The following is an 18092-nucleotide window of genomic DNA, read 5'->3' on the forward strand; positions in this document are numbered from 1 at the left end:
TTATGAAATTCATTCATTATTAACAGCTTTCAACATTGGGTTAGAACTTTGAGAGCACATTTTTTAAAAAAAGTGATTGGATAATCGAAGGTTTTGTTTAAGATATCTCAATACAAGATGTTGCATAAGAATACTATCAAAAGTTTATACGTTTGCTATTATTGCCCATTTTTTCACCATTTTAAATGGGTCTAAACGTTTTCTCTTATTATTTTTATTAGAATACAACACTATTGAAACCAGAGTGGAAGAGTTGCTTTCAACATTTATCACTCAAATTGTCTTCAAAAAGCCTTTTGTTCCCTATCTAACCAACCAAAACGTCGCAACAATATCAGTTGTACACAAGTTGAACTAATGACTCGAACAACTTGAATATATTTCATAACCCAACTCAATTTCACCCTCTATTTTTGAATTCGATTAGATGAACAGATTGTTCTTTTTTTAAAAAAATCATATATTTATCTAAGATACATGTTATCAATAACTAAACTCAACATTTATAGCATCACTAACCTCAGTTACAAATATCAAATATTTTTAAATCTTCATAATAATCAGTAAGATAGAGTAGTAACTAGATCCCAACCAAAAAAAAAATGTCCACAAACTAATCTACGTTTACAATTTTCCAACAATTCAACCCAACCCAAACTAGAAAAAAAATGTAACACAACACAGAGTAGTAACTAGATCCCAACCAAAAAAAAAATGTCCACAAACTAATCTACGTTTACGATTTTCCAACAATTCAACCCAACCCAAACTAGAAAAAAAATGTAACACAACACAACCTTTATACTTTGGATTTGGAAGTTCAGGTTGGTCAGGTTCTCGGGTCATCTATACCGTCGAATTGCCAACAATGAAGCCCTAGACTTAACATTTAACAAATGTAGGAACCATACTTTAAAATTGTGTTCCCATTTCCAAGCATAAGAACACAGACATGTGAGAGATGAAAACAAAATAAAAGGAAAGGAAAAATGGTGTATATAGATTGAAAGACCATCATCATCATCATACACATCGTGGGACCAAAATAAATACATGAAGAAAGAGGAGAGAATGATGGCTTCAGATTTTGACATTGAGCCATTACACATCAGAGGCAAAGATTTGTTGGGAGTTACCAAATTTTCTTCCTCAATGAAAAAAAAAAAATCAAAATAGGAAAGAAACAGCATGCTGCCCAAATCTTATCCCTCCTTTGCAACAACACTTACATCGGTATCCAACATTATTTCATTGCATCTCTTCAATGAATGTCTCCACATCTATTCTACAAACAACCATTAATACAACAATTACCACACAAACCATTATAATCTCGTTTCACAAATACTTTTCATGACAATCTCCACATCTTATTCATGAACCAAGTAACTAAAAGCACAGGTTTGGATGGGAATTTTCATTGCATCTGTCTAGTGTTTTGTGTTAATCGCCACGTCTTATTAAGGTGACCGTTCTTTTTCGATACAAAAAGCTTAAACAACAAGTACTTCACCAATAACTTTAGGGGTCAGCTCAGTTCATGCTCATAACTAATGCAAAGTTTGTAGAAAGCTTAAACAACAAGTAGTACTAACACAATTAGCAGACAGAAGCCATCCACAGGACACAACTAGAACCCTCAAATTAGCTCAATAGGGAACTACTCTAAGTGAAGAAAAGAAGCAAAATTTTGAATATGGAGAAATATGGAGTTACCTGCATCGAAGTCTCAGCGTCTGATTCGAGGCTTGCAGCAGAACTGAGCGAGCAGGGCCACATGATCAGAAGACCACTCCGGCGAGGGAAGTGCCGTGTTTTTCCTCATGCTTTCCTCGTCCAGGAGCTCTAATAAAGACTCGACGGTTAAGGAGTCCACTGTAAACAAAAAGGAAGAGAAATGATGAAATAAATGGAAATTGTTTTTAGTGATGTATCAATACAAAAAAGGTGTCTAAAAGCTTTTACCAGTATAAAATATGTAGTCTAAGGTGCCAATGAAATCTCTAGTACAATTTGTAAACAAGGGTTCATTTGTTGTTGGGTCAAGTCTCTTCCTTTGCTTCTCTGATCCAATACCAGAACCCATTCTTGCGAAGGATGAATAAGCACTAACCTGTGTAAATGCAGCCCCAAGTTAACTTTTACTTGTTCTATCCTATTTAAATTATCTAAAAATAACTAAATAAATAAAAAGAGAGGGAGGGGAGAGGGGAGGAGAATAATAGTACCAGTTGAAGCTTATGAATCAGCTTGCTCGGTGGACGAAATAAATTGAGAGGATCGACTGCCAGATCTGGATGTGATGGTTCTACCTTCCCCAATGCAAGAAGCGAATGCGGGGCGCTGTAACATATTTCGGTAGTAAAATTGAGCAGTGAAAAACGATCGAAAAAGAGAACGTCAGCATTCTTAGAGCTTCAGTGCTGAAGACAAACCTTCCAGGAACAGAATTGAAATCCCCACATACTAACATTGGAATGTCAGCACTAACAGCTATTTTCTCCAGTCCTTTTAAAAGAGTAGACACCTGATTTCAAATAAATATTTAGAGAAAGAACTTTATAAATCTCTTTTTTTTTCTTTTTTTTTTTCGGTGGGTCGGGGATGCGGGGACGCACCTGCCACAGCTTGACATCTTTTAAATCCTGATGGTCATTAACATGAGTATTGGCCTGAACAGAAGATTCCACCAAAAAATGGTCAAATTCTGTTTGCAAGAGTGTCGAACAGTGGCATGATTTTATCAGTTAATCAAAGTTAAAAGATGATAAACCTCTATAAGAAATAAGCAGCCAGTAAAAAGTACTCTCCAAATTATTTGGTTAGTATAACAGGAAAAGGATAAAAATAAGCCACAGAAGAGAATCAAAAAATCTAGGTAGCCTAAAATGAGACTATCCAGGGATATAATAATGGTTTTTTCTTCATAATTGAGGATCGTATCGTTCTTTACAAGTCATGTACATCAGAAAGAAAGCTATCTAACCAGTTGTACCTAAAGGACTGACCTCTGCTTTCTAAGGGATGGCTGCCAATAACCAAAAGGAGAAGCTAGGACACTTCAAGTTAGGCAATTTATATCGAACACTCATATTGATAAGTAGGCATGAGTTCAATGGTAGTTCAACTTGAACAAATCGAACGCAATTCGACATTTCTTCGACATCAGTCAAACATTGTTTTAAGCTTACATGAAAAAGACCATTTAGGAAGCCTTGCAATTTCAAAGCGACGCCACTGAGATGTGTCTGGGTGTTTTTTTTTTCCAACAATAAAATGGACACTCACTTGAATTGAAGTGTTTGAATTTTTACTATCTACATAACATGTTTTTCAAATATTTTGATATATGTCACTATATCCTTGGAAATAAGTAAATGGTTTCTTCAACCTCATAATAATTTTATGGCTTCTGAACCACCAAGAATCATGCGAAGGCTACAAAGGGGACGACAAAGGCAACACCTTCCCATCATTAATAATCACGAGAAGGCTATAATTACAAAAGAATTTTCGCAACAAAATCAATTAATGAAGTGTTTTTTTCCCATAAGGTATACACTTCTTCAATCATCACCCGTTGTAAAGATCGATGAATAAAAGGCAAAAGTATATCTTACCACACACAGAAGCTGCCTTTTCCCCAGATTATCAGCTCCCTGATTGCCAAATTTTGCTTCAAGAACGACTATCAGTGCAACATTGTCCTAGGCATATAATGTAGTTAAGTTGATTATAGCTAGAACAAAAACAAAGTACACGAGAGAAGTAAAACGAGAATCACAAATTTAATTCATTGATCAACCTAGGAACAAGCAGTCTATACCTTAGCTAATCGGGTTAAAGTACTCTTCTTTTGTGCAGTGGGAATTTGAGCATCAGTCAACGACTGGGCAGCCTTATTAAACTCAACCTGAACGAAAGCATAAAGCTCTCTTAGATATAAAATAAACATAAAAATTGGAAACCATGCAGTTCGAAAAAGTTTTCAAAACCTCATATTTCTTGACATGCGCAAATCTGTCTCTACGGAAAAATGTTGCACAACCATCAATTGTTTGTGTGTTTCCGCTATAAACCTAAAAGACAACAATAAGGATCGTGAGAGGACCGAACAGAAAAGGAAAAAGAAGACAGATCATGCCCAAAAAAACAAAAGCCAAATGAGAAAAAGTAGGAAGCTAAAGGTAATAAAAAGAACAAGGACACAGAAACCTCATTTGTTTTTCTTTTGTACAGAGCTTGATAGCCATGTTTGTCAAGTTCGGGTGCAAAAAATGCCTCAAAATGATTGCTTTGAACCTGTAAAAAATATATATATACATATTTTAGCATAGGCAGCGTTCACGTAATCCCATCAGATCACTGCTCATTAGTTCTTAAAGACGGAGGCGATTCTAACAAGTTCCATGAAGTAAACCGTGAAAGCGATACACCACAAAAAGGGATGAAGACATAGGAATTTATCTCAATGGTTTCTTTTAAGAAACAATAGATTTTGCATTCCAACACAACATGAGAGAGTTGTCTTTTGAGTGCCAGTAAACAAAATCCACATGGTTTTGGAAAAACGCACCACGTATGTCCCATCATACCTCCTGAAGACAAACAATATCAGCATGATAGCCAACTATTTCTCGTAACAAATTCTGTCTGCGATATGCCCAGGAAAGAGCCCACGAAGGACAATAGCTGTATGATTCACTTGTTGCATACACATCAGCAAGAATGTTGTATGAAAGCACGGTGAAAGAACCAGAAGATGAAGCACGACCATTGGAGTCCAAATTCCCAATCACATCAACACCACTAACAGGGACTAAACAGCGTGGACTAGGGGATGGAGCTGGAATCACACGGGAAGTTAGTAAAGAGTTGACTGGTCCAGAGGGCAATTTTGTCTCTGCATCTATCACAACACACTCAAACTTGAGGACATGGCCAATATCTTCAGCTGATGGTGTGTATGTTTTAGATCGTCCAACTTCAAACCAAGTCTCACCACCACTCCTTTGTGTAGTGGATGAAGGATAAAAAGGAGTCGGACCGTTGGTCAAGCTAGTACTTGATACTGCACCAGAGAAGGTAGCACTGATCACTCCAGAACCTGGGTTATTGTAGCGTCCAAATAACTCATCGTCCTCAGTTACAGTATCATTCACAGCAGTAGTAGCACGATCATGCAGCACACGGTGATGCTGCCATGCATCCGCAAAACATTTAGTCGAGCAGTGATAACTTTTAGCAACAGGTATTTTCGCCTTAACACAGCCTATGCATTGCAAGGTTGCTTGCACAGAAGAATGTACACTACATACGGCTACGTTTCGATCACTTTGTACACGGTACCTGCAACAGAAAAAATGGAAGAACAAAATTAGTGAATATGTCAGAAACAGATAACTTCTTTCAATAGGAAACGACAAAAAACAAAAAAAAATAACGTACATACTAAAGAAGGGATAGTCTATTGAATTCAATCCCTTTTTCAATAAGAAATTTAATTGGAGAAAAATTAAGGATAAACAAACAACAAATTCATTTTGTAATGGGAGCCCATCAGTAAGCAAATCTTTTCTCACAAATCAATGTTTTATTTCTTAAATACATGTACGTATACATATAAATCAAAGCTTACTATGTTCACAGTTGGTGCCTATCACCAGACGTTTTTCCCTATTTATACAAGAACTAGAAAGAAAAATACATGAAACAGAATCAGAGAAAAAGGGATCCTTTGGCTTCTTGTATTTATCATTCATATATATATATAGGAAACAGTAAATAGATGAGATGGAATTACAAAAGGGGAATTCCAATCCAATGTATTAACAAACTTCTCTAATTGGCCATGAGATTAGTAAGACTATAATTACATAAAAGCAGGGCTCAATTTACACAGGTACTGGAGGTAAGAAAGTCTCTATAGCCTTGTTCCTTATCTGTTAAAATACAAGTTTCGTGCAAGCCATGTAGACCAAAGAACGTCCCTAGTGTGGACAGGGAGGGCAGTCTGCCGACCAAATTCACCAAATAGGAACTCCCAGAAGAATCTAGCTTGCTTGCACCAATAAAAAAAACAGATGTACTTGTGTTTCCTCTGCTGATTTGCACATGATACAGCACTTTGATGAGATGGAGACCAAGGAGATTGCTTCTGTAGCTTATCCTGTGTGTTGAGGCAAGCGTCGCTCAACTCCCAAATAAATAATTTTACCTAGATGTTTGCAGCCCAGGTCACCCTTTGAGAACAACGTACGGGATAGGGACTTGGGTGAGAAAGCTCTGTTTTTCTCAAAATTCCAGCTCAAAATGTCAGTAGAATCATTGATGTGAACAGTGGCAAGAGAGGGTGAGGTTGGCCCATTCCTTGATTTCCTCATCTTTTAATTTTCTCCAGGGATAAAAGTTCCAGGATTCCGAGGAGGAATTCTACATAACAGCAACAGAGCCTTTACCCTTCTGTGTGATGGCAAATAATGAAGGAAATTTGATTACATCCCCAATCCATAAGTCAGACCAAAAACCAGTGTTGCTGCCATTACCAATCCTGGAAGAGACGTGTGCATAAACAAACATGGATTGCCCTTTATCTCAATAAAAACATGGTTTTGTATACGCTTATGTTGGGTAGTGTTTTCGTATGCTCCTCTCAAAAACATTACTTAGAACATCCACAAAAAACCACAAACAGAAAGGTAGAAAAGGATTGTTCGGCCCAAGTCCTCAAGAATTGAGGATCCTACAAGGGTTTTTATTATTATTATTATTATTTTTATAGCAGCATGATTGGTAGGAAAGAACATAATAAATCTTCATTGGAAGCCAAACATTTTTTTCCGAATCACTTGTCCAAGAAGCTCCAATCTTCGTACTTGTCCAATCTCAATTGCCTAGTTTCTATGAGCACTTGGTTAGGAACAACACTATTTTTAGGAAAGTAAAAGTGAAAGAACAACACCAATCTAAAGCCCCATAACCAGTACAAGTTGCTCTCCACTAACCCAACTTAAGCCCCCTTAATCCTCTACTGAAGACACCTCAATGTACCGTATGAGTGTCATGCTCTTCAACTTTGAGGATACCACCAATGATCAATCAAAGGTCCCTCATCATATAACTCAAATCCTTATCTGTGAGGAAAAGGAAATGCCCCACATTTTTCCTATATAAAGGACCACTTTAACCATCATACCAAGAACACAGCATAACACAATCTCAATACCAATCTTGGCATCTGATCAATATTAATACGAAGAAGATATACAATCTGAATCTTTTTAAGCCTCAATGCTCTTCATTAGAAATTATCATAAGCTTTTGGAGCCTACCAAGACATAAGCTATCACAGAGATCCTAGTTTACCTATTAACGAGCTTCATAGTCTCATGTTAATCAAGAATGTTTTTAGTATTGAAGCATTCCCATATGGTTTTCAAGCTTCCAAGAAGTATTCAACCTTAATTTATAAAACGTCGTTTGATTATGAATGATAACATGGGCATAGCACAAGTCAAAACACTCGAAACCCAATCGTGGCAAAGCATGCAACCTACCAAATATGCTATGGACAAATATAAGAAAACTCTTGGGCAGCACCAAGCTGAAACCTCGATCGTGTGACCTAACGCCGCAGCAAACCAGCCTCCCAGCATACCAAAGACAAACCCAAAAGTAAAAAACCTTAAAAAAAAAATGATGTCGAATGGGGCTTACCATTTATACTTGAGAAAATAGCCATCGATCGGAGCCGATTCCGGCACATCATCAGTAGTGACGGTGGTATCCGGACGGCGGAGGAGCACGTAGGGCGTGAGTTCGCAACCTACAATGGGGATATCAGAAGGAAGGTGCACCCGTAGCACGATCAGCATACTTTATGGTTAATCACACGTCGCAACAGAATAACCCTATACACCAATTGATCAAATACAGAGATAAAGAGGCAGACACTTGGCGGATCTGCCATTAATACTTCTTCACACGAATACTCGCCAGCTTCGGGAGGCAAAATCAAACCCCTTAATCACCGAATTCAAGAAACTTACAGGCAGCCCAGGTTGCAAATCGCGAAACAACATCCGAATTCCAAACCTCGAAAGGCAATCGAGTGAAAATTTAGGAAGTTGGATTGGATTGGTGACGATTGAAGACCAAATTGTGTGCTGGAAATTAAAGGGTAAGGATAAATAGTAGAGAAAATTGGGGAAATGTATCGATTTTTAGGGTTTCACGGAGGAAGTAGAAGTAAAACTAAAATTCAGGTTCATATGTCGATTGAGAGAGGGAAATCGCCAAAAAAATTAATCTTTTCCCCCTTTTTGCAGCTCTTTACAATTTGAATTCACAGTTTTTCTTCAATCTCTTCTGCTTTGCATCTCTTTTAACAGATCTCCCATTTACAGGGAAAATTGCCAAAAATAAGCCCAGATTTCAGGAGGGTAAAGAGTTTAAGAGATGAGTTTTTGATTTATTGACTAGGTCGACTTATTAGAGGCAACAATGTTGGTTTAAATCTAGTCTCTTCCACTTTCATTTTAGTTTATTACTTGATTTCCATCTCAAAACTTTATGAACCCGAAATCGTTTTAAAGAATTTAGTGAATACGGTGTCACGTCACGATCATGCATGTCCAAGGCGTGTTGCCAATGGCCGCATGATAGATATCCTGGTCCGCATGATAGATATCCTGGTCTTGTTTGTCCAGGACGTGTTGTCTATGGTTGCATGTCTATTATACTTTCATCCTAGACAGGTCTTCATCTACACCTGCATGTGCTAAAATGCCCCAAAATGTACTATATAAGATATGACTAGTTAATATTTTAATAAAAATGAAAGGGCTAAAATGGTCATTTTAATAAAGTATACGATCAAAACGTACGACCGAAAAATCACTCCTCTATCGTAACTGGCTCATATGGGGGACCTGACAAGCGTGTTCGATGGGCTGGTATACGTATAGGAATTCACCCCAAAACAAATTATGCAATCTAATTGTGCTCGACTTCGCACCATTTCAGTTTCGGTACTGAACTAAATATTGAAGCGTGTTACGTAAAATACTCATTGGTGTGAGGTTTCTGTTTTGCAGGTCAACTCAACCATAAAAATTAACTCACTTGCTTGACTGGAATCACGAATCAATGTGTATTTTCTCCATTACATCGAGTTACTGATATCATACATGGCTCAAAGACATGACCTATCTAGAAAAGATGAACTCGAGAACTAGGATCCCCTCAACCCACAAATAGGAACTCAAACTGGCTAAGAAAGACTCGACTACGAATAGGAAGCCCTCTTTCATGGCATAGATGATGGTCTATAACGACCCAGATCCACCACTAGCAGATATGTCCTCTATGGGCTTCCCCTCAAGGCTTTAAAACGCGTTTGCTAGGGAAAGGTTTCCACACCCTTGTAAAGGGCCGTTTGTTCTCCTCATCAACAAATGTGGGACATCACAATCCACCCCTTTTGGGGCCAGCGTTCTCGCTGGCACTCACTCCTTTCTCCAATCAACGTGGGACCGCCACCAAATCCACCCTCCTTTGGGGCCCAGCGTCCTTACTGGCACACCGTCTCGTGTCTACCCCCTTTTGGGGAACAGCGAGAAGGCTAGCACATCGTCCAGTGTCTAACTTTGATACCATTTGTAACGACCCAGATCCACCGCTAGCAGATATTGTCCTCTTTGGGCTTTCCCTTTAGGGCTTCCCTTCAAGACTTTAAAATGCGTTTGCTAGGGGAAGGTTTCCACACCCTTGTAAAGGGTCTTTTATTCTCCTCCCCAACCAATGTGGGACATCACATGGTTGCATTCTAGGCTGCAATGTGTGAGTTCATGGGAAGCAAGGAGGCTATGACACATATAATGAATTGAGCCTTACTAACAACTCCATCCCCTTGGGGAACAGCGAGAAGGCTAGCACATCGTCCAGTGTCTAACTTTGATACCATTTGTAACGACCCAGATCCACCGCTAGCAGATATTGTCCTCTTTGGGCTTTCCCTTTAGGGCTTCCCTTCAAGACTTTAAAATGCGTTTGCTAGGGGAAGGTTTCCACACCCTTGTAAAGGGTCTTTTATTCTCCTCCCCAACCAATGTGGGACATCACATGGTTGCATTCTAGGCTGCAATGTGTGAGTTCATGGGAAGCAAGGAGGCTATGACACATATAATGAATTGAGCCTTACTAACAACTCCATCCCCCACGACTCGAGAAAGGGAAAGGCAAATATGCGAGGCAGTTAGACTCACGATTGGTAGGGCCAATTTCAATGAATGAACTAGTGGAGACCAATGAAAGTCATAATAATTGCGACCCTCAACCTTCACGAAAGGGAAAAGGGAGGGTGTTAGACCACCGACAAAGGAAATTTTAGGAACAATTGTGCACAACTACGAATCTATTGTCCACGTTCTCGTCCAGGTTAAAACAACCTGAAATCTACACCACAACGAACACTTTGATCCACCAACTGGTTGAGCTCCAAAAGCATGATTGAAAAAAGTACTAAAAGTTCCATGAAGATCACGATCATGACACGACCATGACACGACATACTATATTGACCTTAAATATCATAACGATATATTGATTCATCTAGGTTAAGAAAGCTTATGATCCCCTTAATCGACACTGAGAGAAGGAAGCATCCATGTGACCAAGACACTCGAGTTCGTGTTCTTCTTGTGACTCACGAGGACAAAGCTGTAATCAAACCTATGGTGGCAATCCACGGCCTAAACGTTGACCCCAGTTCCAAACCAAGTCTATAAAAGAGGCATACGATGGACGCATTTGAGAAATTTCACTGCCACTGCCACAGTTGACTAGTTGTTTTGAGTAAGCTTCATACAAGAGTCGTAATTTCAGGAATGACTCTCTAACGTTGTCCTCGTAAATAAGCCTAACGGGAAGCAATACACGTGCATCTATTACCTTGGCTCAATTGATTGGTTGATGCCACAACTGGGCATGAGTTACTTACTTTTGTGGATACAATCACATCAAGATGCACACGTGCTTGACAAGAGCTTATGTAACAACCTAGTTTTCGAGGTTTCCTATAACTTCACGACGTTAGAGATCTAAGGGTCCCCTACAGCTTCACGACTCCTAAATGCTTCCACCAATGACTGCTACCCTCACGACTCCTACCTACTCGGTAAATAACCTGCTTTTATGATCTGTCAATTCAATGTTCTTTGTCAATCTAGTCGTATCAGACTTCTTCATGCATTTGAACCTTGTCACTCCAAATTTAGAGGTGTACTTCACCTCTCGAGATTACTTGGGATAGGTACACTTCGTCAGTTGGTTACTCATCTCATTGGTCCGTCTAAGTCTTTATGGAGTTTGCATAGAAGACAGGGGGCTGCCCTCCTTTAATCTCGAGGACTAGGGTTAATCTAATAGGTATTGATTTGGTTTCTCTATGATCTCCCTACGAAGTACTCTTCTCGGCTCCCTCAATAGTGCAATGTAGGCTCTCGACAACGTTTTTCGTAAGTTATACATTAGGTAACTTAATTGTTACATTACAATACTTCATTACCAATCACATATTTTATAAGTCAACTTATATGTTATGTTAAAGTAAGAACCCGAGCATAGCTTAGTTGACTTAGACATATATTTTCAATCTAAAAGTCAAAGGTAAATAAATTAAAAACAAATTTTAAATATCTAATTTGACTTTTTTTTTTTTTAATTGAAATTTTTTTTTAAAAATCCCAACAAAAATTTGTTATAAATTTCATCGGAAGTGCTTCCTTAAAGCTCCCCCCACAGGAAAAATGATGATGGTGCGTTGGTCAATCATTGTACCGCTGTTCCTCTTCTTCCTCAGTGTCCCTCCGGCGATTGCACAACAGCCGCCGCCCACTGTATGTATTATTGGCAGTGGTATCGGCGGCTCCTCCTTGGCTCACTTTCTCCGGCAATATGCTCCTTCGTACAACGCCTCTGTCGATTTCAACATTCGGATATTCGAGCGCCACAACATCGTCGGCGGTCGGATGGCCACTGTCAACGTCGCCGGAGATACATTCGAGGCCGGAGCGTCCATTTTGCATCCCAAGAATCTTCATGCTTTGAGATTCACTAAGCTACTCAATCTTACCGTCAAGAAACCCTCCTCTTCCGATTCGTTCTCTCTCGGCATTTGGGACGGCCGTAAGTTCGTCTTCAGAACCCTCAAGAGCGGCCTCACCTCCATGTTTCCTTATCTGGATAAGATCGTGGAGCTATGGAATCAGGTCGTCATGTTCATCCGATATGGCTTCTCGCTTCTCAGAATGGAGAAATTTGTTGAGGTTTTTTATCATTTTCTTCGTTGATTTGATCTGGTTCTCTAAAACGCCCTAGCGTTGATTCTATTCTTGATGAATTGATGATGCAGAGTGCTGTGGAAAAATTCTCGAAGTACTACGAAGGCTTTGAATCTAGGCCTGTCTTCGAGACTGTAAATGATATGCTCAATTGGTCTGGTTTGTACAATCTCACCACTCGAACTTTGTATGAGGAATTAATTGATGCTCGGTTGTCTCGCTTGCTAATACAAGAGCTTGTCACTGTAAGAACTTTTGACTTTCGTTTCTTTTTCATTCTTTTTGTTCATTATTTATGGTGATTTGTTGCTTTTGGGGATTGGGGAGGTTTCTTTGTTTTGCTGGATGTAAGTTACATCCCTGAATCTGAAAAAGACAGACAGGTATTATCAAACGTGTTAAAGCTGTTATCTGTTGGTGTGAGTTACTGACATTTCTGAGTGAGATTTGAGTTGAAACAAAGGAAGTTTGTTGATTTTATTTAGATGTGGAAAGAAAGATCGGCTGTTTAAAAGGCTAGGAGATGAAACTGTACGTATTTCCAAGACTTTGTATGAATGCCCCAAATCAAAATCAGGGGTAGGATGTAGAACTGTTTTAAAGATGTCATGTTTTTGAGATCTAGATCTGGCATACCGTAAAAATAGATAGAACTTTCATGGCAAATTCTGATCCACAAACTTTTGAAGTCAAAACCTCTGACAATCTGTTTCTATGGATGAATTAGACAATCCTTTTATTCCCTACTAACTTGGTTTTGATTAGAGATTTAGTATTTGTCACCATGGTGATATAGTTCTAGTATAGTATAACATAGCTCAGATTTGCTTACAATTTTTGTTAGTTAGTGAGATTTTTTTAAGGGTCAATGCACCTTTGGAAAGATTCAAAGTGCTGTAGAAGGTGGTCTCCCTTTCTCGCGAACGAACCACACTCCTTCATATACATTAGGAGTCCATTGAGGAATGAAAGCGAAAACAAAGAAGTTCCTAGTTCAGGTAATGGAATTGTGAGACCAATATAATGGGCAGCCCTAAAACGGATCAGAGAAGAGTGGGGAACCTCTTGCTGGTTTTTGGATGGAACCTTTCAGAATGGAGATACCGTTTGTGATCCATGGATCTCCGATTGGGAAACTATCATGGCAGAGGTAAAAGGGAATGAGGAGGCAAGCCCATTTTCAAATTTTCATGGTGTTTGATTTGGTGATCAAAAGTGACATTGAGATTCTAAACGTACGTGTACTTTTGAAGTTCTTTTATTTGGAGTCACTTAATTGGGTGCATGTTTAGTTGTGATTTTAAAATCATAACAGTTTTGAAATGTTTAAAATAATTTCAAAACATGTCTTTAATCATTCAAATTTCATTTTGATAGCATGAAAATGACATTTAAAAATGTAAAACCAAGCTTTAAACTGAGCTAACATGATTAAAAGTATGTTTCAGAATGATTCTGAACGTAAAAAAGTGATTTTAACCATTTCAAAATCACTCCCAAACATACTATTCATGCTCTCTTACTAGTGCTTAGAGAAGAAGTGCCTACTTATAAGCATTTTCCCAAAAGCCATCTCAAAGTTACTCAAGGTTAGAAAAAGCACCAAACTATTATGGTGTCAGTAGTAATATGATCACATCACTTTTGATAGAATATCGAGTATATCTAAGAATATATTTATTCATAGGTTTTTGTCAATTTCAAAACTTGGCATTGTTGATACCAAATACTTTCATTGTTCATTCAACCTTTGATGTAGAGTACAAATACTTCTATCATTTATTTTGCTCCATGTAACTAGTTATTCACATGTCACACAAATCAAGTTAGAAGCATTGATGAACATGGCTCGCTGGAAAGAATTATTCCATCTCTGTATTTGTTTCTTAAAGTTTACCATCTTTAGACTGCTTAAAACGTAAAAGTTATGTTGATTTCTCGTTTACTAATTCAAGCTCAAATATCATTAAATTTAGAGGTGCAGAATGTGGAAATATATATACATATATTTTGTTCTTATAGAGCAAGTGGTTATGAAGTTGATAATTTCTGCTTCCTAGCCCATTCTCAAGTATTGTATTATTTTTTGCCAATTTTTAATTTTAATTATAATATTTTCTTGGATCTCAGCTTACTATATTTCTTAATCAATTACCTAATGGTATAAAACTCGAACCGTGGTTTAACTTTTAAACGATGTAGGCTTGTTACTCGAGATTGTTTTTGCCCTTGCCCCCTCCATTTTAGAGATGTACACCTTTTTTTTTTTTTTTCATTAGATGGAACAATTTATGCAATTTTAGAAAAAATGTCATTGGTTGATCTGTGCAGGTTATCACAAGAATTAACTACGGTCAAAGTGTCTCTATTAGTGGACTTGCTGGGGCAGTTTCGTTGGCAGGATCAGGCGGAGGGTTGTGGGCAGTTGAAGGTGGTAACTGGCAGATAGCTGCTAGACTAATAAATCATTCAGATAGCACATTACATTTGCAAGAGGAAATCGAGTCCATCTCTTACCTAGGTGAATATTATGAGGTTAAATCTAACAAGGGAAACAGTTATTCCTGTGAAATTACTGTAGTAGCTACTCCTCTAGATGAACAGAACATTCAGTTTACACCTCCGATTATAATTCCTAAGAGAGAACTGCAGCATACTCATACAACATTTGTCAGGGGCCTCTTAAATCCTGTGAGTGTACTTGAGGCTTTGAATGGTTCTATAGTTTCTAATTGTTTATATTCATTCTTTTCAAGTTCTCTGACGTCTTGTTTCTTTTGATTCTCTTTTATGCGCAAAGGGGTACTTCGGCTTGAAAGCTTCATCAAAAATTCCAAAGTTGGTGGGTACAACAGAAACTGAGGATGTTCAATTTTCGAGTATTTCTGTTCTTAAGCAACATGATGATAACGATATGACTTACAAGATATTCTCTCGTAAACCAATGGAAGATACCCTACTGGATAAGATCTTCAGGTAAATCTAAATGACTGTTAATTTTGTATGGTTTTTGATTCAAGCCTTTACATGCGCTATCGTATCATCTTCGAGAAACTTTATGCAAGTTTTGGAGTGGTGGTTTAGGGAAAATATGGTTAGTATAGGTTGATTCTTTCAAAAGAATAAGCTAGATGCTTAGATTTCTAAAACATGAATGTAGCAGTCCAAGGCCACCGCTACTAGATATTGTCCTCTTTGGGCTTTCTCTTTCGGGCTTCTCTTCAAGGTTTTTAAAACGCATTTGCTAGGGAGAGGTTTCTACACCCTTATAAAGAACGTTTCATTTCCCTTTCCAACCGATGTGGGATCTTACAATCCACCCCCTTCGGGACCCAGCATCCTCGCTGGCACTTCTTACCTTCTCCAATTGATGTGGGACCCCCCAACCCCCTTCGGGGTCTAGCGTCCTTGCTGGCACACCACCTCGTGTCCATCCCCCTCGGGGCTCAACCTCCTCGCTGGCACATGGCCCGATGTTTGTCTCTCATACCATTTATAACAGTCCAAGGTCACCGCTAGCAAATATTATCCTTTTTGAGCTTTCCCTTTCGAGTTTTTTTGCAAGGTTTTTAAAACGCCTCTACTAGGGAGAGGTTTCCATACTTTAGAGAATGTTTCGTTCCCCTCTCCAACCGATGTGGGATCTCACAATGGACCATGTAGTTCAAAGTACATGCAATTTTCTTGATTAGAAGCATGAATTATATGTGTGCATGTCATTTTTAATATTTTTTTTAATTAGATACATGAATGGTATGTATGCATGTACTTCTGCGTATATATATATACATACACAAGCATACAAACACATACATACACGCGTATATTATTTTAGCTTCTTGACTATCTTTTAGAGTTGAGTATATAATATTAAAGTCATCGTCCTTTCTTTTAGTTCAACAAACATGAATATGAAGATTTGAGCTTTTAACCTTGAAAATATAAGTGTCTTAATGACTGAGCTATGCTCGAAAGTTAAGATATTCGGTTGTAACAAAATAGGCTTCTCTTCAAATTTGTGAGATTTGAAGTTTATATTATATTGCTTGAGGGCCATCAATATTTCCGATACAATGTTATAAAAGATGTCAACCAAAGTTCCATCTTTCATTCTTATGCTCATGGTAGAAAGAAGAAACGCCTCATTTTGGGAATCGCAAACATGAATATGAAGATTTGAGCTTTTAACCTTGAAAATATAAGTGTCTTAATAACTGAGCTATGCTCGAAAGTTAAGATATTCGGTTGTAACAAAATAGGCTTCTCTTCAAATTTGTGAGATTTGAAGTTTATATTATATTGCTTGAGGGCCATCAATATTTCCGATACAATGTTATAAAAGATGTCAACCAAAGTTCCATCTTTCATTCTTATGCTCATGGTAGAAAGAAGAAACGCCTCATTTTGGGAATCGGAAATGAACATGGAGTTAGCTTATTAGTGGAAGAGAGCCGCCCTTGAGGAACTTTTAACCTTTTCCCGTAAGCTGTACACTAAGGAGGCTCTTCTCTAAAGCCAGCTAGATTTTAAGTCTATTCTTATTAGAAATTTAGTTAAATTATAAGGTTTTAAAATTTTAAGTTGGTATCTAATAGGTTAAATTTTAGAACTATCCAAATTAATAGTTTTTAGACTTATTAGACACTTTTTAAAGCTTAAAAACCAAAGTTCCGAACTAAATATGTAGTTTAGACTAGAAATTTTCATACCATTCTTCCTCCCATCATATGTCTGCCTTCTCACATTACTTGTTGTTGGTTGTCAGTGTAAGAAATGAGACCATTCGGATAGATTGGGCTGCATATCCCCACTTCAAAGCTCCTGAAGTATTCGCACCTTTTATTTTGGATGGTCGGCATTTGTACTATGTGAATGCTTTTGAGAATGCAGCCAGTACCATGGAGACCAGTGCTGTTGCAGCTGAGAACATTGCACGACTCGTTCTATCCAGATTTTTTGGAAAGGTCGGCCCCGATTTGTTACATCTCAACCTTAATTCCGATCGAGATGCTTCGACTTTACATGTGGATCTTTGAATTCCCATTTCTCTGTTTGAGATTGTGATATCATGTAACATGTCATGTACATTATCAGGTTTTTGTTATGGTGAAGATAAATAAACCCAAACTCTTGTTTTTTTTCTTCCTGTAGAAGTATTGAACAAATAAAATTTATATCACCGTGAAGATATTATACGCTTAATTTGGTTCAATACCTAAGAAATTCTGTCCATTTGAATTTGTAGGCGATGTTTGTATGTAAGAAAAAAAAAAAAAAAAAAAAAAAAAAAAAAAAAAAAAAAAAAAGCTGATTTCAACAGGAGACAACCCAGGTCCGATCTAAACCTCTTAAAGGCTTCATCCAAATAAAAGGGGAATTGGTCTAGCGTCGATTAAAAAAAAAACAAACGGATTTCTTTTGTGTAATTAACCATTACTTTTTCTTTTAGAAAGAAATGAAATTATGTTAATTCATGGTTAAAGGATCCTATCCATCGCATATAGGCTTTAAGGACATCGTGACATAACCGTCGAGGTGAAGTAGGAACCTAAAAGATCAAGTTATTTTATTATTTTTCACATATAGACTCTCTTCCATTTTCTTACAATAAGAGTTTTGAATCAAGCTTCATCATATTTGTATAAAAGTTCCTAAAACTTCTAGGTTACTTGAGAACAAAGTGCGAGAACTTGGGTAAGGAAGGAAACATTTCTTATAAGAGTATAAAAACCTCTTCCTAGTAGACGCGTT

At 37.8% G+C, this 18092-nt stretch overlaps 2 protein-coding genes across 3 annotated transcripts; one reads left to right on the top strand and one right to left on the bottom strand.

Annotated features, from left to right (window-relative positions):
• Positions 1–979: 979 nt before the first annotated feature.
• On the bottom strand, positions 980–8462 carry LOC111804487 (carbon catabolite repressor protein 4 homolog 1). Of its 2 annotated transcripts, none has more exons than XM_023689314.2 (12): positions 7717–8462; positions 4596–5349; positions 4216–4302; positions 3996–4079; positions 3827–3913; positions 3621–3707; positions 2619–2672; positions 2436–2527; positions 2229–2343; positions 1966–2113; positions 1717–1875; positions 980–1280 (listed from the first exon to the last, which is right to left on the bottom strand). In XM_023689314.2, exons 1-11 carry the CDS (start codon positions 7872–7874, stop codon positions 1730–1732), a joined length of 1812 nt encoding a protein of 603 aa, XP_023545082.1. In that variant the 5' UTR covers positions 7875–8462; the 3' UTR covers positions 980–1280; positions 1717–1729. The 2 variants fall into 2 exon arrangements, with proteins under 2 accessions (XP_023545082.1, XP_023545081.1); XM_023689313.2 differs by having other exon boundaries at positions 980–1285.
• A 3317-nt stretch (positions 8463–11779) lies between these two features.
• Positions 11780–17543, top strand: FCLY (farnesylcysteine lyase). Its single transcript, XM_023689320.2, has 5 exons — positions 11780–12326; positions 12413–12586; positions 14673–15032; positions 15142–15317; positions 17107–17543. The coding sequence occupies exons 1-5, from the start codon at positions 11808–11810 to the stop codon at positions 17375–17377; spliced, it is 1500 nt and encodes a 499-aa protein (XP_023545088.1). The 5' UTR covers positions 11780–11807; the 3' UTR covers positions 17378–17543.
• Positions 17544–18092: the final 549 nt, after the last annotated feature.

The sequence above is a fragment of the Cucurbita pepo genome, chromosome 10 (assembly GCF_057944985.1).
Source record: "Cucurbita pepo subsp. pepo isolate OVF chromosome 10, ASM5794498v1, whole genome shotgun sequence".
Taxonomy (NCBI): Eukaryota; Viridiplantae; Streptophyta; class Magnoliopsida; order Cucurbitales; family Cucurbitaceae; genus Cucurbita; species Cucurbita pepo.